This window comes from Oncorhynchus keta, chromosome 25 (assembly GCF_023373465.1).
Source record: "Oncorhynchus keta strain PuntledgeMale-10-30-2019 chromosome 25, Oket_V2, whole genome shotgun sequence".
Taxonomy (NCBI): Eukaryota; Metazoa; Chordata; class Actinopteri; order Salmoniformes; family Salmonidae; genus Oncorhynchus; species Oncorhynchus keta.
In genome coordinates, this window is record NC_068445.1 from 40,215,681 (window position 1) to 40,243,310 (window position 27,630).

At 46.1% G+C, this 27,630-nt stretch overlaps 2 protein-coding genes across 5 annotated transcripts in view; one reads left to right on the plus strand and one right to left on the minus strand.

Moving 5' to 3' along the window:
* Positions 1–27,028, plus strand: part of LOC127911786 (perforin-1-like) — a 30,396-nt gene extending 3,368 nt beyond the window's left edge. The window contains exons 1-4 of one of the 4 annotated variants that reach the window (XM_052479396.1): positions 9,446–9,639; positions 25,337–25,495; positions 26,512–26,631; positions 26,771–27,028. In XM_052479396.1, the coding sequence (XP_052335356.1) occupies positions 25,343–25,495; positions 26,512–26,631; positions 26,771–26,908 (411 nt within the window). In that variant the 5' untranslated portion in view covers positions 9,446–9,639; positions 25,337–25,342 and the 3' untranslated portion in view covers positions 26,909–27,028. Of the gene's footprint in view, positions 1–9,445; positions 9,640–21,465; positions 21,557–25,332; positions 25,496–26,511; positions 26,632–26,770 lie in introns of those variants that run through there. The other 3 variants (XM_052479393.1, XM_052479394.1, XM_052479397.1) reach the window with 3 other exon arrangements.
* Positions 177–7,918, minus strand: LOC127911901 (apolipoprotein B receptor-like). The gene is made up of 8 exons (XM_052479949.1): positions 7,841–7,918; positions 6,127–7,638; positions 4,885–5,910; positions 4,345–4,722; positions 2,806–3,210; positions 2,023–2,508; positions 780–1,616; positions 177–455 (listed from the first exon to the last, which is right to left on the minus strand). Exons 1-8 carry the CDS (start codon positions 7,916–7,918, stop codon positions 432–434), a joined length of 4,746 nt encoding a protein of 1,581 aa, XP_052335909.1. The 3' UTR covers positions 177–431.
* Positions 27,029–27,630: the final 602 nt, after the last annotated feature.

Here is a 27,630-nt window from a genome sequence, read left to right on the forward strand (position 1 = left end):
TCTTGTTCTCCACCATCAGTTACCCCCTCCTGTTCTCCACCATCAGTTACCTCCTCTTGTTCTCCACCATCAGTTACCTCCTCTTGTTCTCCACCATCAGTTATTTCCTCTTGTTCTCCACCATCAGTCACCTCCTCCTGTTCTCCACCATCAGTTACCCCCTCCTGTTCTCCACCATCAGTCCCCTCCTCTTGTTCTCCACCATCAGTTACCTCCTCTTGTTCTCCACCATCAGTCACCTCCTCCTGTTCTCCACCATCAGTTACCCCCTCCTGTTCTCCACCATCAGTCACCTCCTCTTGTTCTCCACCATCAGTTACCTCCTCTTGTTCTCCACCATCAGTCACCTCCTCCTGTTCTCCACCATCAGTTACCCCCTCCTGTTCTCCACCATCAGACACCTCCTCTTGTTCTCCACCATCAGTTACCTCCTATTGTTCTCCACCATCAGTCACCTCCTCTTGTTCTCCACCATCAGTTACCCCCTCCTGTTCTCCACCATCAGTCACCTCCTCTTGTTCTCCACCATCAGTTACCTCCTCTTGTTCTCCACCATCAGTCACCTCCTCCTGTTCTCCACCATCAGTTACCCCCTCCTGTTCTCCACCATCAGTCACCTCCTCTTGTTCTCCACCATCAGTTACCTCCTCTTGTTCTCCACCATCAGTCACCTCCTCCTGTTCTCCACCATCAGTTACCCCCTCCTGTTCTCCACCATCAGACACCTCCTCTTGTTCTCCACCATCAGTTACCTCCTCTTGTTCTCCACCATCAGTCACCTCCTCTTGTTCTCCACCATCAGTTACCCCCTCCTGTTCTCCACCATCAGTCACCTCCTCTTGTTCTCCACCATCAGTTACCCCCTCCTGTTCTCCACTATCAGTCACCTCCTCTTGTTCTCCACCATCAGTTACCCCCTCTTGTTCTCCACCATCAGTCACCTCCTCTTGTTCTCCACCATCAGTTACCCCCTCCTGTTCTCCACCATCAGTCACCTCCTCTTGTTCTCCACCATCAGTTACCCCCTCTTGTTCTCCACCATCAGTCACCTCCTCTTGTTCTCCACCATCAGTAACCCCCTCTTGTTCTCCACCATCAGTTATCTCCTCTTGTTCTCCACCATCAGTACTATCTTCTTGTTCTCCACCATCAGTCACCTCCTCTTGTTCTCCACCATCAGTCACCTCCTCTTGTTCTCCACCATCAGTCACCTCATCCTGTTCTCCACCATCAGTCACCTCCTCTTGTTCTCCACCATCAGTCACCTCCTCCTGTTCTCCACCATCAGTCACCTCATCCTGTTCTCCACCATCAGTCACCTCCTCTTGTTCTCCACCATCAGTTACCTCCTCTTGTTCTCCACCATCAGTACTATCTTCTTGTTCTCCACCATCAGTCACCTCCTCTTGTTCTCCACCATCAGTCACCTCCTCTTGTTCTCCACCATCAGTCACCGCCTCTTGTTCTCCAACATCAGTCACCTCATCTTGTTCTCCACCATCAGTTACCCCCTCTTGTTCTCCACCATCAGTTACCCCCTCTTGTTCTCCACCATCAGACACCTCCTCTTGTTCTCCACCATCAGTTACCCCCTCCTGTTCTCCACCATCAGTCACCTCATCTTGTTCTCCACCATCAGTTACCCCCTCCTGTTCTCCACTATCAGTCACCTCCTCTTGTTCTCCACCATCAGTTACATCCCTCTTGTTCTCCACCATCAGTCACCTCCTCTTGTTCTCCACCATCAGTTACCCCCTCCTGTTCTCCACCATCAGTCACCTCCTCTTGTTCTCCACCATCAGTTACCCCCTCTTGTTCTCCACCATCAGTCACCTCCTCTTGTTCTCCACCATCAGTTACCCCCTCTTGTTCTCCACCATCAGTTACCTCCTCTTGTTCTCCACCATCAGTACTATCTTCTTGTTCTCCACCATCAGTCACCTCCTCTTGTTCTCCACCATCAGTCACCTCCTCTTGTTCTCCACCATCAGTCACCGCCTCTTGTTCTCCAACATCAGTCACCTCATCTTGTTCTCCACCATCAGTCACCTCCTCTTGTTCTCCACCATCAGTTACCCCCTCTTGTTCTCCACCATCAGACACCTCCTCTTGTTCTCCACCATCAGTTACCCCCTCCTGTTCTCCACCATCAGTCACCTCCTCTTGTTCTCCACCATCAGTTACCCCCTCCTGTTCTCCACTATCAGTCACCTCCTCTTGTTCTCCACCATCAGTTACCCCCTCTTGTTCTCCACCATCAGTCACCTCCTCTTGTTCTCCACCATCAGTTACCCCCTCCTGTTCTCCACCATCAGTCACCTCCTCTTGTTCTCCACCATCAGTTACCCCCTCTTGTTCTCCACCATCAGTCACCTCCTCTTGTTCTCCACCATCAGTTACCTCCTCTTGTTCTCCACCATCAGTTACCTCCTCTTGTTCTCCACCATCAGTACTATCTTCTTGTTCTCCACCATCAGTCACCTCCTCTTGTTCTCCACCATCAGTCACCTCCTCTTGTTCTCCACCATCAGTCACCTCCTCTTGTTCTCCACCATCAGTCACCTCCTCTTGTTCTCCACCATCAGTCACCTCCTCTTGTTCTCCACCATCAGTCACCTCCTCTTGTTCTCCACCATCAGTTACCCCCTCCTGTTCTCCACCATCAGTTACCCCCTCCTGTTCTCCACCATCAGTCACCTCCTCCTGTTCTCCACCATCAGTCACCTCCTCTTGTTCTCAACCATCAGTCACCTCCTCTTGTTCTCCACCATCAGTACTATCTTCTTGTTCTCCACCATCAGTCACCTCCTCTTGTTCTCCACCATCAGTCACCTCATCCTGTTCTCCACCATCAGTCACCTCCTCTTGTTCTCCACCATCAGTCACCTCCTCCTGTTCTCCACCATCAGTCACCTCATCCTGTTCTCCACCATCAGTCACTTCCTCTTGTTCTCCACCATCAGTTACCTCCTCTTGTTCTCCACCATCAGTACTATCTTCTTGTTCTCCACCATCAGTCACCTCCTCTTGTTCTCCACCATCAGTCACCTCATCCTGTTCTCCACCATCAGTCACCTCATCCTGTTCTCCACCATCAGTCACCTCCTCTTGTTCTCCACCATCAGTTACCTCCTCTTGTTCTCCACCATCAGTACTATCTTCTTGTTCTCCACCATCAGTCACCTCCTCTTGTTCTCCACCATCAGTCACCTCCTCTTGTTCTCCACCATCAGTCACCGCCTCTTGTTCTCCAACATCAGTCACCTCATCTTGTTCTCCACCATCAGTCACCTCCTCTTGTTCTCCACCATCAGTTACCCCCTCTTGTTCTCCACCATCAGACACCTCCTCTTGTTCTCCACCATCAGTTACCCCCTCCTGTTCTCCACCATCAGTCACCTCCTCTTGTTCTCCACCATCAGTTACCCCCTCCTGTTCTCCACTATCAGTCACCTCCTCTTGTTCTCCACCATCAGTTACATCCCTCTTGTTCTCCACCATCAGTCACCTCCTCTTGTTCTCCACCATCAGTTACCCCCTCCTGTTCTCCACCATCAGTCACCTCATCTTGTTCTCCACCATCAGTCACCTCCTCTTGTTCTCCACCATCAGTTACCCCCTCTTGTTCTCCACCATCAGACACCTCCTCTTGTTCTCCACCATCAGTTACCCCCTCCTGTTCTCCACCATCAGTCACCTCCTCTTGTTCTCCACCATCAGTTACCCCCTCCTGTTCTCCACTATCAGTCACCTCCTCTTGTTCTCCACCATCAGTTACCCCCTCTTGTTCTCCACCATCAGTCACCTCCTCTTGTTCTCCACCATCAGTTACCCCCTCCTGTTCTCCACCATCAGTCACCTCCTCTTGTTCTCCACCATCAGTTACCCCCTCTTGTTCTCCACCATCAGTCACCTCCTCTTGTTCTCCACCATCAGTTACCCCTCTTGTTCTCCACCATCAGTTACCTCCTCTTGTTCTCCACCATCAGTACTATCTTCTTGTTCTCCACCATCAGTCACCTCCTCTTGTTCTCCACCATCAGTCACCTCCTCTTGTTCTCCACCATCAGTCACCTCCTCTTGTTCTCCACCATCAGTCACATCCTCTTGTTCTCCACCATCAGTCACCTCCTCTTGTTCTCCACCATCAGTCACCTCCTCTTGTTCTCCACCATCAGTTACCCCCTCCTGTTCTCCACCATCAGTTACCCCCTCCTGTTCTCCACCATCAGTCACCTCCTCCTGTTCTCCACCATCAGTCACCTCCTCTTGTTCTCAACCATCAGTCACCTCCTCTTGTTCTCCACCATCAGTACTATCTTCTTGTTCTCCACCATCAGTCACCTCCTCTTGTTCTCCACCATCAGTCACCTCATCCTGTTCTCCACCATCAGTCACCTCCTCTTGTTCTCCACCATCAGTCACCTCCTCCTGTTCTCCACCATCAGTCACCTCATTCTGTTCTCCACCATCAGTCACCTCCTCTTGTTCTCCACCATCAGTTACCTCCTCTTGTTCTCCACCATCAGTACTATCTTCTTGTTCTCCACCATCAGTCACCTCCTCTTGTTCTCCACCATCAGTCACCTCCTCTTGTTCTCCACCATCAGTCACCGCCTCTTGTTCTCCAACATCAGTCACCTCATCTTGTTCTCCACCATCAGTCACCTCCTCTTGTTCTCCACCATCAGTTACCCCCTCTTGTTCTCCACCATCAGACACCTCCTCTTGTTCTCCACCATCAGTTACCCCTCCTGTTCTCCACCATCAGTCACCTCCTCTTGTTCTCCACCATCAGTTACCCCCTCCTGTTCTCCACTATCAGTCACCTCCTCTTGTTCTCCACCATCAGTTACATCCCTCTTGTTCTCCACCATCAGTCACCTCCTCTTGTTCTCCACCATCAGTTACCCCCTCCTGTTCTCCACCATCAGTCACCTCCTCTTGTTCTCCACCATCAGTTACCCCCTCCTGTTCTCCACCATCAGTCACCTCCTCTTGTTCTCCACCATCAGTTACCCCCTCTTGTTCTCCACCATCAGTTACCTCCTCTTGTTCTCCACCATCAGTACTATCTTCTTGTTCTCCACCATCAGTCACCTCCTCTTGTTCTCCACCATCAGTCACCTCCTCTTGTTCTCCACCATCAGTCACCGCCTCTTGTTCTCCAACATCAGTCACCTCATCTTGTTCTCCACCATCAGTCACCTCCTCTTGTTCTCCACCATCAGTTACCCCCTCTTGTTCTCCACCATCAGACACCTCCTCTTGTTCTCCACCATCAGTTACCCCCTCCTGTTCTCCACCATCAGTCACCTCCTCTTGTTCTCCACCATCAGTCACATCCTCTTGTTCTCCACCATCAGTCACCTCCTCTTGTTCTCCACCATCAGTCACCTCCTCTTGTTCTCCACCATCAGTCACCTCCTCTTGTTCTCCACCATCAGTCACCGCCTCTTGTTCTCCAACATCAGTCACCTCATCTTGTTCTCCACCATCAGTCACCTCCTCTTGTTCTCCACCATCAGTTACCCCCTCTTGTTCTCCACCATCAGACACCTCCTCTTGTTCTCCACCATCAGTTACCCCCTCCTGTTCTCCACCATCAGTCACCTCCTCTTGTTCTCCACCATCAGTTACCCCCTCCTGTTCTCCACTATCAGTCACCTCCTCTTGTTCTCCACCATCAGTCACCTCCTCTTGTTCTCCACCATCAGTCACCTCCTCTTGTTCTCCACCATCAGTCACCTCCTCTTGTTCTCCACCATCAGTCACATCCTCTTGTTCTCCACCATCAGTCACCTCCTCTTGTTCTCCACCATCAGTCACCTCCTCTTGTTCTCCACCATCAGTCACCTCCTCTTGTTCTCCACCATCAGTCACATCCTCTTGTTCTCCACCATCAGTCACCTCCTCTTGTTCTCCACCATCAGTCACCTCCTCTTGTTCTCCACCATCAGTTACCCCCTCCTGTTCTCCACCATCAGTTACCCCCTCCTGTTCTCCACCATCAGTCACCTCCTCCTGTTCTCCACCATCAGTCACCTCCTCTTGTTCTCAACCATCAGTCACCTCCTCTTGTTCTCCACCATCAGTACTATCTTCTTGTTCTCCACCATCAGTCACCGCCTCTTGTTCTCCACCATCAGTCACCTCATCCTGTTCTCCACCATCAGTCACCTCCTCTTGTTCTCCACCATCAGTCACCTCCTCCTGTTCTCCACCATCAGTCACCTCATCCTGTTCTCCACCATCAGTCACCTCCTCTTGTTCTCCACCATCAGTCACCTCCTCTTGTTCTCCACCATCAGTTACCTCCTCTTGTTCTCCACCATCAGTACTATCTTCTTGTTCTCCACCATCAGTCACCTCCTCTTGTTCTCCACCATCAGTCACCTCATCCTGTTCTCCACCATCAGTCACCTCCTCTTGTTCTCCACCATCAGTCACCTCCTCTTGTTCTCCACCATCAGTCACCTCATCTTGTTCTCCACCATCAGTCACCTCCTCTTGTTCTCCACCATCAGTCACCGCCTCTTGTTCTCCACCATCAGTCACCTCATCTTGTTCTCCACCATCAGACACCTCCTCTTGTTCTCCACCATCAGTTACCCCCTCCTGTTCTCCACCATCAGTCACCTCCTCTTGTTCTCCACCATCAGTTACCCCCTCCTGTTCTCCACTATCAGTCACCTCCTCTTGTTCTCCACCATCAGTTACCCCCTCCTGTTCTCCACCATCAGTCACCTCCTCTTGTTCTCCACCATCAGTTACCCCCTCTTGTTCTCCACCATCAGTCACCTCCTCCTGTTCTCCACCATCAGTCACCTCATCCTGTTCTCCACCATCAGTCACCTCCTCTTGTTCTCCACCATCAGTTACCTCCTCTTGTTCTCCACCATCAGTACTATCTTCTTGTTCTCCACCATCAGTCACCTCCTCTTGTTCTCCACCATCAGTCACCTCCTCTTGTTCTCCACCATCAGTCACCGCCTCTTGTTCTCCACCATCAGTCCCCTCCTCTTGTTCTCCACCATCAGTCCCCTCCTCTTGTTCTCCACCATCAGTCACCTCATCTTGTTCTCCACCATCAGTCACCGCCTCTTGTTCTCTGACATCAGTCACCTCATCCTGTTCTCCACCATCAGTCACCTCCTCTTGTTCTCCACCATCAGTTACCTCCTCTTGTTCTCCACCATCAGTACTATCTTCTTGTTCTCCACCATCAGTCACCTCCTGTTGTTCTCCACCATCAGTCACCTCCTCTTGTTCTCCACCATCAGTCACCTCCTCTTGTTCTCCACCATCAGTCACCGCCTCTTGTTCTCCACCATCAGTCACCTCATCTTGTTCTCCACCATCAGTCACCTCCTCTTGTTCTCTGACATCAGTCACCTCATCCTGTTCTCCACCATCAGTCACCTCCTCTTGTTCTCCACCATCAGTCACCTCCTCTTGTTCTCCACCATCAGTCACCTCCTCTTGTTCTCCACCATCAGTCACCTCCTCTTGTTCTCCACCATCAGTCACCTCCTCTTGTTCTCCACCATCAGTCACCTCCTCTTGTTCTCCACCATCAGTCACCTCCTCTTGTTCTCCACCATCAGTCACCGCCTCTTGTTCTCTGACATCAGTCACCTACAAAAGTATGTGTGCTGTTGATTTCTGGTCCAAAGCCCATGGCTTCGTAAATGTTCGGTGTGGAACCATCTCTCCTGGTAATACCAAAATCATTAACAACAATTCAGACCCAACGTGGAGTAACAGGCTCATCTGCAATGATGTGAAGGCCGATGACAACCTGAAGCTGGAGGTGTGGGACAACGATGTGTCAGCTGACGACCACCTGGGCACCTGTTCCACCACAGTTACGGATGGAGCCCGTAGTATTGGAACGTTTCCTGGGGCAGGGAACCATCAACTATAGCTACAGTACAGCTACACAGCAGCTCTGTCCCAAGAGGATGAACCTTAACATTCAACCTTTGACCCTACTGTCATATTAGTGTGTCATTGTCTCACTCATCTGATATGACAATCCTCACTTCAGTATGGCTGGCGGGTGGGCGGATGGACGGACGGACAGACGGACAGACGGCTGCAGCTAAAAGATAAGAGTTCCAGCAGCAGCCTGTGTTTGTGTGTAGCACCACAGAGAGAAGAGACAGAAGTATGTTCTGTAGTCAGTGTATGTTGTCACTGTGGGAGTGGCTCATATTGTAATACCTTAATTAGCTCTGTAGTCTTCTGTACTTCTTTAATACAAAAAGTTTATTAATTAGATCTTGGAATATTAACCACAAGTGGACTCACTGCATTCAAAGTGATTGAGGATAAAACCAAGAGGTTTTCCAACTCATCCGGTTGATAGAGCCCTGGGATAAAGCTTCTATTGAAGCCAGAGACAGTGTTTGTATGTGACGCCACAAAGTGAGTGATATAACTGTAGTGTGTAAAGGCTTTGTCCCACATGACACCCTATTCACTTTATAGTGAACTACTTTTGACCACTATATAAGGAACAGGGTGTCTTTTGTTATTGACCAAATACTTATTTTCAACCATAATTTGCAAATAAATAAATTAAAAGTCCTACAATGTGATTTTCTGGATTTTCTTCCCTCATTTTGTCTGTGATAGTTGAAGTGTACCTATGATGAAAATTACAGTCCTCTCATCATTTTAAGTGGGAGAACTTGCACAATTGCTGACTGACTAAATACTTTTTTGCCCACTGTATATATATTTTAAAAAATCATATCAGATATACATAAGTATTCAGACCCTTTACTCAGTACTGTGACTCGTTTCAGGAAACTAGGCATATGTCGCGACGAACTACTTCACAGGAGCGCCATTTGAACGTAACTTTCTTAGAAATGTCTTCTGGAACATTTGAGCTTTCATGTGCCTTAATAACAAACTTGTATGACATCTGTTAATACAAATTAAATTGTTAAATTGTTAGTTTATTATGATTATTTTTTTTAACCTTTATTTAACTACTGTAGGCAAATTATGAGCCTAGTTGGTTTAGCCATGGATAAAGTCAGCAACCTTCCCATTAGCCATGATTGGCTGAAATAATGAGTGGGCTGGACATGCCAAGAGATGAGTTCTGATTGGTCTGCCATGTAGCTCTATTCTGTCTGTATGTGTATGTAATCCTTTCTAACACTGCTTTTTTGAAAGATGTCACACTGTAGAACTACATAATTTTGCTCTACAATTTTTGGAGGACCGAGTTTTGAAATCAGTGGAATTAGAGTATGATCGCTAAGGAGAAAATTCTTGCATTTGATTGCAAATATGCAGACGGAGTCAAAAAGTAAACACACAGAAGGATGTTTATGTTGATGTTGTATAAAATACCTGTCTCCAGATTACATCTTCAAACTAACCATGGCATCAGTGACAGAGAGGGAGAAATGTTGTCAAAGTCATTTCCATTTCAAGTTAAAGTCTACTGTTAGCTAGCTAGCTAACGTTACGTGTATGATCTGTGTAGTTATATTAGTATCTCAGAGCCCTTATGACGTCACTGCGACAACTGTCGATTCAATTGTTAAATTGTTGCCAGCAGCACAGTTGCAGTTACCAACGCTCTGGGTAACATAACAACAAACCAGCTCTACCAGGGTGAGTAAAATTATCAGAGTGAGGTGTTCTCTTATTTGTCTGGAAGTAGCTAGCCAACGTTAGCTAGTTAGCTTGGGTGCTTGACTGCTGTTAGGTCAGAAACGCTCGGATCATCCCTACTCCTCGGCTAGAGCGTTCAGTGTGCGCTTTGAGAGTGAAACTCAATTTACAGACGGCCAATCTGACAACACTCTAAGTTTACGAATGCTCCGAGCACACTCTGGCACTCTAGCACTCCAGATTAAATTTAAGAACACACCCATATTATAAGCCAGGCTTTTGTCTTGAAATCTTTGGTTGTTTAGTACATAGCCTCACATGTGAATCGTTAAAGAGATGGGTGGAGCTAGAGCTTAAAAGGGTGTGAACGATGCTGATTAGGTGTAGACGAAGAGCTCACCAGTAGGTACCAAAACACTCTATGTTAAACCATTTTCTAGCTCTGAGTCTTTACTTTTATCCTATGTAAAAAAACATTTTAAATTTTGCTAGATAAATCCAAATCGAACAGGTCGGTCAACTTTGTTGAAGTACCTTTGGCAGCGATTACAACCTCGACTCTTATTGGGCATGAAGCTACAAGCTTTTAATCTGGTTCATGTACGAGTTCTGGCTGGGCCACTCAAGGACATTCAGAGACTTGTCCCGAAGCCACTCATGCATTGTCTTGCTGTGTGCTTAAGGATGTTGTCCTTTTTGGAAGGTGAACCTTCACCCCAGTCTTAGGTCCTGAGCACTCTGGAGCAGGTTTTCATCAAGGATCTCTCTGTACTTCGCTCCATTCATCTTTCCCTCAATCCTGACTAGTCTCCCAGTCCCTGCCGCTGAAAAACATCCACAGAGCATGATGCTGCCACCACATGATTCACCATAGGGATGGTGCCAGGTTTCCTCCAGATGCAACGCTTGGCATTCAGGCCAAGGAGTTTAATCTTGGTTTCTGCAAACCAGATATTCTTGATTCTCATGGTCAGAGAGGTGCCTTTTGGCAAACTCCAAGAGGGCTGTCATGTGCATTTTACTGAGGAGTGGCTTCCGTCTGGCCACTCTACCATAAAGGCCTGATTGGTGGAGTGCTGCAGAGACGGTTGTCCTTCTGGAAGGTTCTCCTATCTCCACAGAGAAACTCTGAAGCTCTGTCAGAATGACCACCGGGTTCTTGGTCACCTCCCTGACCAAGGCCCTTCTCCCTCGATTGCTCAGTTTGGCTGTGTGGCCAGCTCTAGAAAGAGTCTTTGTGGTTACAAACTTCTTCCGTTTAAGAATGATGGAGGCCACTGTATTCTTGAGGACCTTCAATGCTGCAGAATCTTTTGGGGTACCTTCCCCAGATCTGTGCCTTAACACAATCCTGTCTCAGAGCTCTACGGACAATATCTTTGACCTTTGGCTTGGTTTTTGCTCTGACCTGCACAGTCAATTGTGGGACTTTATATAGACAGGGGTGTGCCTTTCCAAATAATGTCCAATCTAAATGTCTCTTTTCACTTTGTCATTACGGGGTAATGTGTGTAGACTGATGAGAAAATGAGAAGACAAAAAAGTTTGAATCCATTTAAGAATAAGGCCATAATGTAACAAAATGTAGAAAAAGTCAATTGGGTCTGAATACTTTCTGAATGCACTGTATATAATGAGTCATGGTATTACTGAAGAATTACAGATTCTATGCAGTACTATTTACCATCTCCACCATTAGTAATGACCTCTCCCTCACCTAACTGTTGATTCACTGGGCTGGCCTTTTGACATTATCTGGAATACAATTTGTTCAATCAGCATTTCAGATAGTATCAGAATTTGTCGTTACACCTTATAGGCTTCCATATTTATCTTGGTAATCAAATCAAATGTTATTTGTCACGTACACATGATTAGCAGATGTTATTAATGGGAGTGTCGCGAAATGCTTGTGCTTCTAGTTCCGACAGTGCAGTAATATCTAACAAGTAATCTAACAAATCTACACAAATATAAAGGGGTGAATGAGAATATGTACATGTAAGTATATGGATGGGCAATGTCAAAGTATATGGTATAAAATAGAGTATATACATGTGATGTGAGTAATGTAAGATGTGTAAACATTATTAAAGTGGCGTTATTTAGAGTGCATTGTATAAGGTGACTAGTGATCCATTTATTAAAGTGACCAGTGATTGGGTCTCAATGTAGGCCGCATCCTCTCTGAGTTAGTGATGGCTGTTTAGCAGTCCGATGGCCTTGAGATAGAAGCTGTTTTTCAGTCTCTCGGTCCCAGCTTTGATGCACCTGTACTGACTTCGCCTTCTGGATGGTAACGGTGTGAACAGGCAGTGGCTTTGGTGGTTGATGTCCTTGATGATATTTTTGGCCTTCCTGTGACATCGGGTGCTGTAGGTGTCATGGAGGGCAGGTAGTTTGCCCCCGGTGATGCGTTGTGCAGACCTCACTACCCTCTGGAGAGCCTTACGGTTGTCACTGGTGACATATCTTAGCAGTCCTTTTCTGAGATGCTTTAGGACTCCACACCTGCAGTTCTCTATACAACAGCGCCCCCATCTGGTGTGATTAAGTCATATTTTTGTTGTTGATAATATACCGTTATGAATTATCATTCAGTTCATTTCCACGTGGGGGGTCATATGTAACTGTAAGTATAAAAGAGGGCTCCCTGACGTTGTGGGTTCAACATAACATAAGGACTTAATTATCACCAAGGGGTAAATGTTGTATTTATCTTAAATGCCGATTATGAAAGAAGGCCAAACCGTAGAACAACAAAAAGTTATATTACACTCAGGTTTAAGCACGATTGTAACCGTTTTCTTCTGTGGACGAAGGATCGGACCAAAGCGCAGCGTGGTTAGAGTTCAACATGTTTAATAAAGACCATAAACGTGAATACTACAAAATACCAAAACAACAAATGTGAAAAACCGAAACAGTCCTATCTGGTGCATAGACACAAAGACAGAAGACAACCACCCACAAAATACCCAAAGAACATGGCTGCCTAAATGTGGTTCCCAAACAGAGACAACGATAAACACCTGCCTCTAATTGAGAACCAATCTAGACAACCATAGACTTATATAAACACCAGACTAGAAAACACCCCATAAACATACAAAACCCATAGACAAGCCAAACACATAAATCCCCCATGTCATACCGTGCTTTTACACTTGCATTGTTTGCTGTTTGGGGTTTTAGGCTGGGTTTCTGTACAGCACTTTGAGATATCAGCTGATGTACGAAGGGCTATATAAATAAATTTGATTTGATTTGATTTGATACCCTGACCTAACCAAAATAATAAAGGAAACTATGATAACTAAGGCCAGGGCGTGACAACGATAATTGTATACTGTTGTGTCGTTGGCTATCATTAACTGTGACTGTTTTATATCAAATCAATTCTCTATGTGTAATTTTTATTACGCATTTAAACTCATCATGTAACTTTAATTAACTAGGAAGTCAGTGCATTACGGGAAAATATGTTAAGTGTCTCTATTTCCCGAAAGAACTGTTCAGATATTTTCATATCTTATCAATTACAGTCACTTATTCATGTATTATCACATCAGTCATGTTCTGAATGTCGCAAACCCTTGGATGTCTGCACCAACCCTAGCATAGAATCAGAGATATACAGATGGGTTTCATGATTTATTTACTAACTAACTAATCAATCCCAGAATAACATGACATAAACACACACACAATTAGTTCACACATGGGTTACTACATGACACAGAGGAAAAGTCCCATGACTGATTTTTAATGGAATATCTAAAGAGGCGTACAGAGGGCCATTATCAGCATCCATCGCTCCTACATTTACATTTACATTTAAGTCATTTCCTGTGTTCCAATGGCACAGAACCAGAGATCTTGCTTGTTTGTAGGTGACCAAATACTTATTTTCCACCATAATTTGCAAATGAATAAATTAAAAATCCTACAATGTGATTTTCTGGATTTCTTTTTATCATTTTGTCTGTCATAGTTGAAGTGTACCTATGATGAAAATTACAGGCCTCTCTCATGTTTTTAAGTGGGAGAACTTGCACAATTGGTGGCTGACTAAATACTTTTTTGCCCAAAGGTCCCCAAAGCACACACATCCCTGGGTCGCTCCTCTTTTCAGTTCCCTGCAGCTAGTGACTGGAACGAGCTGCAAAAAACATCTTTAAAAAACATCTCCTCATTCAAAGACTCAACCATGGACACTCTTACTGGCAGTTGTGGCTGCTTCATGTGATGGATTGCTTTCTCTACCTTCTTGCCTGTGTGCTGTTGTCTGTACCCAATAATGTTTATACTATGTTTTGTGCTGATACCACTACAGTCATGTGTATCACAGGTACAGGTTAACACTACAGTCCTGTGTATCACAGGTACAGGTTAACACTACAGTCATGTGTATCACAGGTACAGGTTAACACTACAGTCATGTGTATCACAGGTACAGGTTAACACTACAGTCATGTGTATCACAGGTACAGGTTAACACTACAGTCATGTGTATCACAGGTACAGGTTAACACTACAGTCATGTGTATCACAGGTACAGGTTAACACTACAGTCATGTGTATCACAGGTACAGGTTAACACTACAGTCATGTGTATCACAGGTACAGGTTAACACTACAGTCATGTGTATCACAGGTACAGGTTAACACTACAGTCATGTGTATCACAGGTACAGGTTAACACTACAGTCATGTGTGTCACAGGTACAGGTTAACACTACAGTCATGTGTATCACAGGTACAGGTTAACACTACAGTCATGTGTATCACTGGTACAGGTTAACACTACAGTCATGTGTATCACAGGTACAGGTTAACACTACAGTCATGTGTATCACAGGTACAGGTTAACACTACAGTCATGTGTGTCACAGGTACAGGTTAACACTACAGTCATGTGTATCACAGGTACAGGTTAACACTACAGTCATGTGTATCACAGGTACAGGTTAACACTACAGTCATGTGTATCACAGGTACAGGTTAACACTACAGTCATGTGTATCACAGGTACAGGTTAACACTACAGGCATGTGTATCACAGGTACAGGTTAACACTACAGTCATGTATGTCACAGGTACAGGTTAACACTACAGTCATGTGTATCACAGGTACAGGTTAACACCACAGTCATGTATGTCACAGGTACAGGTTAACACTACAGTCATGTGTATCACAGGTACAGGTTAACACTACAGTCAGGTGTATAAGAATGATTTATTAACTGACTGTTCAGGTTAAATAAAGAAGAAATAAATGAATGCATTCACCTTGACGTAGGGGTCTGGCTAGGAGAGGAAGTCTCCTTTCAGGTTGGAAGCACTAAGGCCCCACACCCTGACGTGGCCGTCATACAAGTCACAGTGTACAAGACCCAGGGTGCATAGCACCAGCAGTCCCAGGGACAGAGAGAGAGAGGCCATGGTACACTGTCTGGGAGAGAGGAGAGGAGGGGAGGGGACAGGAGGGGAAGACATGAACATGTCCATGTTTAGTGCTTGAAAGTATCACCTCAAACTGCATTCAGAGAGTAAAAATAGAGTTGAAAGACGAGGACATCAGTGTTAGGAGATTAGTCAGTTGAGGAAGACAGACAGACAGACAGACAGACAGACAGACAGACAGACAGACAGACAGACAGACAGAAGATACCAGAACATTCCTGAATCAGCATAAATACAGAATCTTTTTCAATTGCAGATAGTGGCTTTTGAGAAGTGTGTTTGATTTACACACTAGTACATCCTGGATGGAGGGAGATGTCACTTGATATAGAAACTGTCAGTCCCATGGTTTTACACATTCAGGTCTGACAGCAAACCTGTCTGAGAAGTCATCCAGTGTACTCAACCAAACTGACACTTCATTTCTATATCTGCTATTGATCCAATCTAAATGTGCTTTAAGGAACGCCACTCACTGTCTGCAGTCGACTAAATCCCAGCCACTGTCTACAGAGATAACAAAGATAAGATGGATGCCCAGAGAGAGAGAGAGAGAGAGAGAGAGAGAGAGAGAGAGAGAGAGAGAGAGGTGGAAGACTAAGATCATGTCTTACCTAGATAGTCGAGCTGGACGTCTGTCTCCTCTAGTCACCCAACTGCTGATGGTCCTTATTGTGCCATCGAGCTGTTTATAAAGATCTCGTATGTAGGACTACTTATGTTGACATAACAGTTGTCAGTAAAATAAACGGGTCTTAATACTTATGTTAATAAGGAATTTTTGTTTTGCAAACATTTCTAAAACCCTTTTTTCTCCATTTTTTTTTTAATCATAATGGGGTATTGTGTGTAGATTGCTGAGGAACACGTTTTATTTAATCAATTTTAGAATAAGGCTGTAATCTGCAACGTAACAAAATGTGGAAAAAGTCAATGGGTCTGAATTCTTTCTGCAAGGACTCTATAGTAACAAAACAGGCAGACTTAAGGAGCCTCCAAAGAGGCTGAAAAATGTCATCTATAAAAATAATTTGTAGGACACCTGGAGATTACTGCAAAAGACTATTCCTTTTTTTCTTAAAGAAAAGCTATCCAAGAATTTACTACATTTTTTATTTTTTTAAATGCTCTCAACAAATAACTGGATAAAAAATTGCTTCAGGGAGATATCAGATCATTCTCCGGTATCATGATTAATTACTCCAGAAAATACATTTAACAACAAAATGTGGAGAATGAACAGAGTGTATCTTCTAGAACTGAATTTTATGTAATACTGAAACAATACATTTTTTTTAACCTTTACCAATACAAATGTAGACAGAGGATAGACAAATCAGCCCCCTGATACAGAGAACAATAAATCACTGTGTTAGAAAAAGACCAGGAAAAAATATGTTTACAAGGTAAAGAAGAAAATAAAAATGCTGAATATTTACTTCTGAAGAGAGCCAACCATTACAGATTAAACTCAAATAAAACAGTAGTTAATAGCAAATTAACCTGGTAAATATGCTTCATCTCTCAGAAAACACATACATTCTGAACCAGTTATAATTTTAAAAGATTAGTAATTAGAAACAACAATGCTATTAATGCCAATTTTAAGAGTTTCTATGAAACTGTATATAATTCAGATCCTATAGACTTTTTACATTAAACAACTCTGAATGTCGTTAGAATAAATGTCAGACCAAGGCACAGCGGATGTTGAGTTCCACATTATTTATTAGAAAGTGAAACAAAGTCAAGACAAAAAACAAATAAACAATAAACTGACAATGAACCGTGACAACAGAGATGCTACGTGCACTAACTCAAAACAATATCCCACAAACACAGGTGGGAAAAACAGCTACTTAAATATGATTCCCAATTAGAGACAACAATTACCAGCTGCCTCTAATTGGGAATCACACACAATCACCAACGTAGAAAAACAAACCTAGAATCCCACATAGAAATAATAAACTAGACTAACCACCCAGTCATGCCCTGACCTACACTACCATAGAAAATAAGGACTCTCTATGGTCAGGACGTGACACTGAAGCAACTAACAGAAGACAAAGTCTGATCATTAAAAACCGAGAACAACCAGTGAAATCTAATGAAATGGTTGCATGTTGTGTTTATATTTTTGTTCAGTATATTTTCAATATTTTGATAGAAATCTCTCTCTCTTTCTCTCTCTCACTCGTTCTCTCTCTCATTCTCTCTCTCTGTCTCTGTCTCTGTCTCACTCTTTCTCTCTCTCACTCGTTCTCTCTCATTCTCTCTCTCTGTCTCTGTCTCTGTCTCACTCTTTCTCTCTCTCACTCGTTCTCTCTCATTCTCTCTCTCTGTCTCTGTCTCTGTCTCACTCTTTCTCTCTCTCACTCGTTCTCTCTCTCATTCTCTCTCTCTGTCTCTGTCTCTGTCTCACTCTTTCTCTCCTAATGCTTCCGTTGAGTCCTTGACACATTGAATCAGGTGTTTTTGTCCTGGGATACAACAAAAATGTGTGCTGTCGGGGGAACTTGAGGACTGAAGTTGGAAAATTCTTTCTTTCCTAGTTGTCCTTCTTCCACCCTGCCCTTGCTGTGAGCCATGTCCTCCTCTCTCTCTCCTAGTTGTCCTTCTTCCATCCTGCCCTTGCTGTGAGCCATGTCCTCCTCTCTCTCTCCTAGTTGTCCTTCTTCCATCCTGCCCTTGCTGTGAGCCATGTCCTCCCCTCTCTCTCCTAGTTGTCCTTCTTCCATCCTGCCCTTGCTGTGAGCCATGTCCTCCCCTCTCTCTCTCCTAGTTGTCCTTCTTCCATCCTGCCCTTGCTGTGAGCCATGTCCTCCTCTCTCTCTCCTAGTTGTCCTTCTTCCATCCTGCCCTTGCTGTGAGCCATGTCCTCCTCTCTCTCTCCTAGTTGTCCTTCTTACATCCTGACCTTGCTGTGAGCCATGTCCTCCTCTCTCTCTCCTAGTTGTCCTTCTTCCATCCTGCCCTTGCTGTGAGCCATGTCCTCCTCTCTCTCTCCTAGTTGTCCTTCTTCCATCCTGCCCTTGCTGTGAGCCATGTCCTCCTCTCTCTCTCCTAGTTGTCCTTCTTACATCCTGACCTTGCTGTGAGCCATGTCCTCCTCTCTCTCTCCTAGTTGTCCTTCTTCCATCCTGCCCTTGCTGTGAGCCATGTCCTCCTCTCTCTCTCCTAGTTGTCCTTCTTCCATCCTGCCCTTGCTGTGAGCCATGTCCTCCTCTCTCTCTCCTAGTTGTCCTTCTTACATCCTGACCTTGCTGTGAGCCATGTCCTCCTCTCTCTCTCCTAGTTGTCCTTCTTACATCCTGCCCTTGCTGTGAGCCATGTCCTCCCCTCTCTCTCCTAGTTGTCCTTCTTACATCCTGCCCTTGCTGTGAGCCATGTCCTCCTCTCTCTCTCCTAGTTGTCCTTCTTACATCCTGCCCTTGCTGTGAGCCATGTCCTCCTCTCTCTCTCCTAGTTGTCCTTCTTCCATCCTGCCCTTGCTGTGAGCCATGTCCTCCCCTCTCTCTCCTAGTTGTCCTTCTTACATCCTGCCCTTGCTGTGAGCCATGTCCTCCTCTCTCTCTCCTAGTTGTCCTTCTTCCATCCTGCCCTTGCTGTGAGCCATGTCCTCCTCTCTCTCTCCTAGTTGTCCTTCTTCCATCCTGCCCTTGCTGTGAGCCATGTCCTCCTCTCTCTCTCCTAATTGTCCTTCTTCCATCCTGCCCTTGCTGTGAGCCATGTCCTCCCCTCTCTCTCCTAGTTGTCCTTCTTACATCCTGCCCTTGCTGTGAGCCATGTCCTCCTCTCTCTCTCCTAGTTGTCCTTCTTCCACCCTGCCCTTGCTGTGAGCCATGTCCTCCTCTCTCTCTCCTAGTTGTCCTTCTTACATCCTGCCCTTGCTGTGAGCCATGTCCTCCTCTCTCTCTCCTAGTTGTCCTTCTTCCATCCTGCCCTTGCTGTGAGCCATGTCCTCCCCTCTCTCTCCTAGTTGTCCTTCTTACATCCTGCCCTTGCTGTGAGCCATGTCCTCCTCTCTCTCTCCTAGTTGTCCTTCTTCCATCCTGCCCTTGCTGTGAGCCATGTCCTCCTCTCTCTCTCCTAGTTGTCCTTCTTCCATCCTGCCCTTGCTGTGAGCCATGTCCTCCTCTCTCTCTCCTAGTTGTCCTTCTTCCATCCTGCCCTTGCTGTGAGCCATGTCCTCCCCTCTCTCTCCTAGTTGTCCTTCTTACATCCTGCCCTTGCTGTGAGCCATGTCCTCCTCTCTCTCTCCTAGTTGTCCTTCTTCCATCCTGCCCTTGCTGTGAGCCATGTCCTCCCCTCTCTCTCCTAGTTGTCCTTCTTACATCCTGCCCTTGCTGTGAGCCATGTCCTCCTCTCTCTCTCCTAGTTGTCCTTCTTCCATCCTGACCTTGCTGTGAGCCATGTCCTCCTCTCTCTCTCCTAGTGGTCCTTCTTCCATCCTGCCCTTGCTGTGAGCCATGTCCTCCTCTCTCTCTCCTAGTTGTCCTTCTTCCATCCTGCCCTTGCTGTGAGCCATGTCCTCCTCTCTCTCTCCTAGTTGTCCTTCTTCCATCCTGCCCTTGCTGTGAGCCATGTCCTCCCCTCTCTCTCCTAGTAGTCCTTCTTCCATCCTGCCCTTGCTGTGAGCCATGTCCTCCCCTCTCTCTCCTAGTTGTCCTTCTTACATCCTGCCCTTGCTGTGAGCCATGTCCTCCTCTCTCTCTCCTAGTTGTCCTTCTTCCATCCTGCCCTTGCTGTGAGCCATGTCCTCCCCTCTCTCTCCTAGTTGTCCTTCTTACATCCTGCCCTTGCTGTGAGCCATGTCCTCCTCTCTCTCTCCTAGTTGTCCTTCTTCCATCCTGACCTTGCTGTGAGCCATGTCCTCCTCTCTCTCTCTCCTAGTGGTCCTTCTTCCATCCTGCCCTTGCTGTGAGCCATGTCCTCCTCTCTCTCTCCTAGTTGTCCTTCTTCCATCCTGCCCTTGCTGTGAGCCATGTCCTCCTCTCTCTCTCCTAGTTGTCCTTCTTCCATCCTGCCCTTGCTGTGAGCCATGTCCTCCCCTCTCTCTCCTAGTTGTCCTTCTTCCATCCTGCCCTTGCTGTGAGCCATGTCCTCCCCTCTCTCTCCTAGTTGTCCTTCTTACATCCTGCCCTTGCTGTGAGCCATGTCCTCCTCTCTCTCTCCTAGTTGTCCTTCTTCCATCCTGCCCTTGCTGTGAGCCATGTCCTCCCCTCTCTCTCCTAGTTGTCCTTCTTACATCCTGCCCTTGCTGTGAGCCATGTCCTCCCCTCTCTCTCCTAGTTGTCCTTCTTACATCCTGCCCTTGCTGTGAGCCATGTCCTCCTCTCTCTCTCCTAGTTGTCCTTCTTACATCCTGCCCTTGCTGTGAGCCATGTCCTCCCCTCTCTCTCCTAGTTGTCCTTCTTACATCCTGCCCTTGCTGTGAGCCATGTCCTCCTCTCTCTCTCCTAGTTGTCCTTCTTCCATCCTGCCCTTGCTGTGAGCCATGTCCTCCTCTCTCTCTCCTAGTGGTCCTTCTTCCATCCTGCCCTTGCTGTGAGCCATGTCCTCCCCTCTCTCTCTCTTTGTCCTTGGGCCAGCCTGCTGCTGCTGCTGTGTGTCCTGGTAAGTCAAGGTGTATGGTCTCAGTGCCAGGAATCTTAAATGTGATTTATGGTCAACACAATCCTGTCTCAGAGCTCTATGGACAATTTCTTCCATCTTATGGCTAGATTTTTGCTCTGACATACACAGTCAACTTTATATAGACAGGGGTGTGCCTTTCCAAATCATGTCCAATCAATTGAAATGACCTCAAGTGTACTACAATTAAGTTGTAGAAACATCTCAAGGGTGATCAATGGCAACAGAATGTACCTGAGCTCATTTTTCGAGTCTCATAGCAGAGTCTGAATATTTCTGTAATATCTTAAATACATTTGGTAAAATTTAAAAAAAAATCTGTTTTATCTTTGTCATTATGGGGTAATGTGTGTAGATTGTTAAGATATAATTGTTTTAATGAATTTGAGAATAAGGCCGTAAAGAAACTAAATGTAGAAAAAGTCAAGGGGTCTGAATACTTTCTGAATGCACTGTATATAATGATTAATGGTATTACTGAAGAATTACAGATTCTATACAGTACTGTTTACCATGTCCACCATTAGTAATGTCCTCTCCCTCACCTAACTGTTGATTCACTGGGCTGGCCTTTTGACATTATCTGGAATAGTATCTGAAATGCTGATTGTTACACCTTATAGGCTTCCATACGTCTCGTGGTAATATAAGGTGTGTTCTCATTGGTTAAGTAGTCCTGCATACCACCTGTAGGTCAACATACCACCTGGGTGGGGGGGGGCATGAGAACTTTATAAACAGCTAGATGGCACAGTAAGGACCATCAGCAGTTGGGTGACTAGAGAAGACAGACGTCCAGCTCAAGAATATCCAGGTAAGACATGATCTGTTGTTCTGGTGCTGTTCTACTACCTCTCTCTCTCTCTCTCTCTGGGCATCCATCTTATCTTTGTTATCTCTGTAGACAGTGGCTGGGATTCAGTCGACTGCAGACAGTGAGTGGCGTTCCTTAAAGCGCTTTTAGATTGGCAGATATAGAAATGAAGTGTCAGTTTGGTTGAGTACACTGGATGACTTCTCAGACAGGTTTACTGTCAGAACTGAATGTGTAAAACCATTACAGTTTCTGTATCAAGTGTCATCTCCCTCCATCCTGGATATGCTTGTTTTTTAATCAAATTCTGCAATTCAATAAGAGCCTGTATTTATGCTGATTCAGGATTGTTCTTGTGCATCTTGAATTTATTTCTCTCTCCGTCCGTCCGTCTCTCTCTCTGTCCGTCTCTCTCTCTGTCCGTCTCTCTCTCTCTCTCCGTCCGTCCGTCTCTCTCTCTCTGTCCGTATCTCTCTCTGTCCGTCTCTCTCTCTCTGTCCGTCTCTCTCTCTGTCCGTATCTCTCTCTCTCTCCGTCCGTCCGTCTCTCTCTCTCTGTCTGTCTCTCTGTCCGTCTCTCTCGCTCTTTCTGTCCGTCTCTCTCGCTCTCTCTGTCCGTATCTCTCTCTCTCTGTCCGTATCTCTCTCTCTCTCTGTCCGTCTCTCTCTCTCTCTGTCCGTCTCTCTCTCTCTCTGTCCGTATCTCTCTCTCTCTCTGTCCGTATCTCTCTCTCTCTCTGTCCGTATCTCTCTCTCTCTGTCCGTATCTCTCTCTCTCTCTGTCCGTCTCTCTCTCTGTCTCTCTCTCTGTCCGTCTCTCTCTCTGTCCGTATCTCTCTCTCTGTCCATCTCTCTCTCTGTCCGTCTTTCTCTCTGTCCGTATCTCTCTCTGTCTGTCTCTCTCTCTGTCTGTCTCTCTCGCTCTCTCTGTCCGTCTCTCTCTCTGTCTCTCTCTCTGTCCGTCTCTCTCTCTGTCCGTATCTCTCTCTCTCTGTCCGTCTCTCTCTCTGTCCGTCTTTCTCTCTGTCCGTATCTCTCTCTCTCTCTGTCTGTCTCTCTCTCTGTCTGTCTCTCTCGCTCTCTCTGTCCGTCTCTCTCTCTGTCCGTATCTCTCTCTCTCTGTCCGTATCTCTCTCTCTCTCTGTCCGTATCCCTCTCTCTCTCTGTCTGTATCTCTCTCTCTCTCTGTCTGTATCTCTCTCTCTCTCTGTCCGTATCTCTCTCTCTCTCTGTCCGTATCTCTCTCTCTCTCTGTCCGGATCTCTCTCTCTCTCTGTCCGTATCTCTCTCTCTCTCTGTCCGTATCGCTCTCTCTGTCCGTATCTCTCTCTCTCTCTGTCAGTATCTCTCTCTCTCTCTGTCCGTATCTCTCTCTCTCTCTGTCCGTATCTCTCTCTCTCTGTACGTGTCTCTCTCTCTCTCTCTGTCCGTATCTCTCTCTCTGTCCGTATCTCTCTCTCTGTCCGTATCTCTCTCTCTGTCCGTATCTCTCTCTCTCTCTGTCCGTATCTCTCTTTCTCTGTACGTGTCTCTCTCTCTGTCCGTATCTCTCTCTCTCTCTGTCCGTATCTCTCTCTCTCTCTCTGTCCGTATCTCTCTCTCTCTCTGTCCGTATCTCTCTCTCTGTCCGTATCTCTCTCTCTCTGTCCGTATCTCTCTCTCTCTGTCCGTATCTCTCTCTCTCTCTGTCCGTATCTCTCTCTCTGTCCGTATCTCTCTCTCTCTGTCCGTATCTCTCTCTCTCTCTGTCCGTCTCTCTCTCTCTCTGTCCGTATCTCTCTCTCTCTCTGTCCGTATCTCTCTCTCTCTCTGTCCGTATCTCTCTCTGTCCGTATCTCTCTCTCTCTCTCTGTCCGTATCTCTCTCTCTGTCCGTATCTCTCTCTCTGTCCGTATCTCTCTCTCTCTCCGTATCTCTCTCTCTCTCTGTCCGTATCTCTCTCTGTCCGTATCTCTCTCTGTCTGTATCTCTCTCTCTCTGTCCGTATCTCTCTCTCTCTGTCCGTCTCTCTCTCTGTCCGTCTCTCTCTCTCTCTGTCCGTCTCTCTCTCTGTCCGTCTCTCTCGCTCTCTCTGTCCGTATCTCTCTCTCTCTCTGTCCGTATCTCTCTCTCTCTCTGTCCGTATCTCTCTCTCTCTGTCCGTATCTCTCTCTCTGTCCGTATCTCTCTCTCTCTGTCCGTATCTCTCTCTCTCTCTGTCCGTATCTCTCTCTCTGTCCGTATCTCTCTCTCTCTGTCCGTATCTCTCTCTCTGTCCGTATCTCTCTCTCTGTCCATATCTCTCTCTCTCTGTCCGTATCTCTCTCTCTCTCTGTCCATCTCTCTTGCTCTCTCTGTCCGTCTCTCTCGCTCTCTCTGTCCGTCTCTCTCGCTCTCTCTGTCGTCTCTCTCTCTGTCCGTCTCTCTCTGTCTCTCTCTCTGTTGTCTCTTCGCTCTCTCTGTCCGTCTCTCTCTGTCTGTCTCTCTCTCTGTCCGTCTCTCTCTGTCCGTCTCTCTCTCTGTCCGTCTCTTCTCTGTCCGTTTTCTCTGTCTCTCTTCTCTGTCCGTCTCTCTCTGTCCGTCTCTCTCTGTCCGTCTCTCTCTGTCCGTCTCTCTCTCTGTCCGTCTCTCTCTGTCTGTCTCTCTCTGTCCGTCTCTCTCTCTGTCCGTCTCTCTCTGTCCGTCTCTCTCTCTCTGTCCGTCTCTCTCTATCCGTCTCTCTCTCTGTCCGTCTCTCGCTCTCTCTGTACGTGTCTCTCTCTGTCCGTCTCTCTCTCTGTCCGTCTCTCTCTGTCCGTCTCTCTCTCTGTCCGTCTCTCTCGCTCTCGCTGTCCGTCTCTCTCTGTCCGTCTCTCTCTCTGTCCGTCTCTCTCTGTCCGTCTCTCTCTCTGTCCGTCTCTCTCTCTGTCCGTCTCTCTCTGTCCGTCTCTCTCTCTGTCCGTCTCTCTCTGTCCGTCTCTCTCTGTCCGTCTCTCTCTCTGTCCGTCTCTCTCTCTGTCCGTCTCTCTCTCTGTCCGTCTCTCTCTCTGTCCGTCTCTCTCTCTCGTTCTCTCTGTCCGTCTCTCTCTCTGTCCGTCTCTCTCTATCCGTCTCTCTCTCTGTCCGTCTCTCTCGCTCTCTCTGTACGTGTCTCTCTCTCTGTCCGTCTCTCTCTCTGTCCGTCTCTCTCTGTCCGTCTCTCTCTCTGTCCGTCTCTCTCTCTGTCCGTCTCTCTCTCTGTACGTGTCTCTCTCTCTGTCCGTCTCTCTCTCTGTACGTGTCTCTCTCTCTGTCCGTCTCTCTCTCTGTACGTGTCTCTCTCTCTGTCCGTCTCTCTCTCTGTACGTGTCTCTCTCTCTGTCCGTCTCTCTCTGTACGTGTCTCTCTCTCTGTCCGTCTCTCTCTCTGTACGTGTCTCTCTCTCTGTCCGTCTCTCTCTCTGTCCGTCTCTCTCTGTCCGTCTCTCTCTCTGTCCGTCTCTCTCTCTGTCCGTCTCTCTCTCTGTCCGTCTCTCTCTGTCCGTCTCTCTCTCTGTCCGTCTCTCTCGCTCTCTCTGGACGTGTCTCTCTCTCTGTCCGTCTCTCTCTCTCTGTCCGTCTCTCTCTCTCTCTGTCCGTCTCTCTCTCTCTGTCCGTCTCTCTCTCTCTCTCTCTCTCTCTCTGTCCATTGATCTCTCTCTCTTCTTCCACTGACTAATCTCTTAACACTTAACACTGATAATATATTTTTGACTCCTCTGAATACAGTTTGAGGTGTTAGTTTCAAGATCTTATGACATGTTTATCTTCCCCTCCTGTCACCTCCCCTCCTCTCTCCCAGACAGTGTACCATGGCCTCTCTCTCTCTGTCCCTGGGACTGCTGGTGCTATGCACCCTGGCTCTTGTACACTGTGACCTGCATGACGGCCCCGTCAGAGTGTATGATATTCGTGCCTCCAAACTGAAAGGACGCTTTTTCTCAAAACCAGACCCCTACGTCAAGGTGAATTGATTAATTTATTTCTTCTTTATTTAACCTGAACAGTCAGTTAATAAAACATTCTTATTTACAACAACAAACTGTCAGGTGGGGAGATAAAACATTCTTATTTACAACAACAAACTGTCAGGTGGGGAGATAAAACATTCTTATTTACAACAACAAACTGTCAGGTGGGGAGATAAAACATTCTTATTTACAACAACAAACTGTCAGGTGGGGAGATAAAACATTGTTATTTACAACAACAAACTGACAGGTGGGGAGATAAAACATTCTTATTTACAACAACAAACTGTCAGGTGGGGAGATAAAACATTCTTATTTACAACAACAAACGGTCAGGTGGGGAGATAAAACATTCTTATTTACAACAACAAACGGTCAGGTGGGGAGATAAAACATTCTTATTTACAACAACAAACTGTCAGGTGGGGAGATAAAACATTCTTATTTATAACAACAAACTGTCAGGTGGGGAGATAAAACATTCTTATTTACAACAACAAACTGTCAGGTGGGGAGATAAAACATTCTTATTTACAACAACAAACTGTCAGGTGGGGAGATAAAACATTCTTATTTACAACAACAAACTGTCAGGTGGGGAGATAAAACATTCTTATTTACAACAACAAACTGTCAGGTGGGGAGATAAAACAGAAGTACAGTGATGTTACAGACAGGACAGACATCATAACACAGAAGGACAGAGACACAGCAATAATCAAACAGTAAACAGTAGACAGTCAGCTGTCATTTGTTTGGATATTAAGTAGCCTACAGTGACATGTGACCATGAAAATGTCAGTGATTGGCTTGTTACTTGTTAGGTGAAGTAATAGTGAAAGAAAAATGAACAAACAATCAAATGAATGAATTAATTATAATATACATATACTGGTTCCTCATTCAAGTGAACCAACTGTACATACATTAGCAATAATTTACTATTTAATGCACAATAATACTTGAACAAAAAGTTTAATAAAGTCTATTGACAACATTATCTTCCTCAGGTGTGGTGTGGCTCATCCTTTCATGGCAAGAGCAGCATTCTGAAGAAACAGGAAAACCCCACCTGGCCCGACCAGTTCAACTTTGCTAACATCCTTCCCAACTCTATCCTGACGCTGGAGGTGAGTTTCCCACCTTACTATGCAAAGCGTTTTGAGCACTGGAAAATCACTATGTAAATCCCATCAATTATTATTATGAAGATGATGAAGATGAGGAGGAAGATTGATTTTGTTTTACTATTATTGTTATTATGATTAGGTGTGGGATGATGTCATCGGACCAGATCGCCACATGGGAACCTGCACCACCACCATCCGCCCAGGAACACACACTGAGACCTGCCAGCTGAAGAAAGGCACCGTCTACTACACATACAGCTACGGCTACAGTCACTAGATGGAACAGTATTATGGTTAGAATGTAACCTATGACCTTGTGTCTGATTGGTTCTCTCACCCTTTCTCTCATGTATTCACTTCCTTATAGCATCAATTAAAACAATGTGCTTTACGGCAAGATGGTCTCAGACTGGCTTCATCATGTTTCTGAATTGTTTTAGGATTTCTCTTAGAAGATGAGATCTTACGTCAAAGCTTTTTACCAATTGACATTTACCTTTTACAGTGTCACAACGTGGCCCTTTTGGGTGTATCACGCCCCCCAGTGGCGGACTGAAACAGTAATTCAGGCTGGGAATTTGACTCCATCCCAGGCCACCCTGTTCATGCAAACCACCAGATCACTAATTTTGTAGGCTAACCCTATTTGATGCAACGGTTACCAAACTAGTTAGAAATTTGGCCACTATGTTCATCTGGGAAGAAAGTTATCCACATTACAAAATACAAACATTTGGGACTTACCAACAAGTAGCCTATCTGAACACTGAGTTTAAGGTAATGTATGGCTATGGGTGCACCCTCACTCTCTAGGAATACACCAATCATAGCACATACAAATGTGCAAGGTATTGCCCCTGATTTACAGTCCTACTGATAATCTCATGAAGCACATATTAATTAAAATCATAACCTACATGTTTAGGTTTGTGCTCTTCAGTTGTACCTGAAGGTTCCTGGTCTGAGTCTGTCTCTGAACTGACCATCTCCACGTTCTGC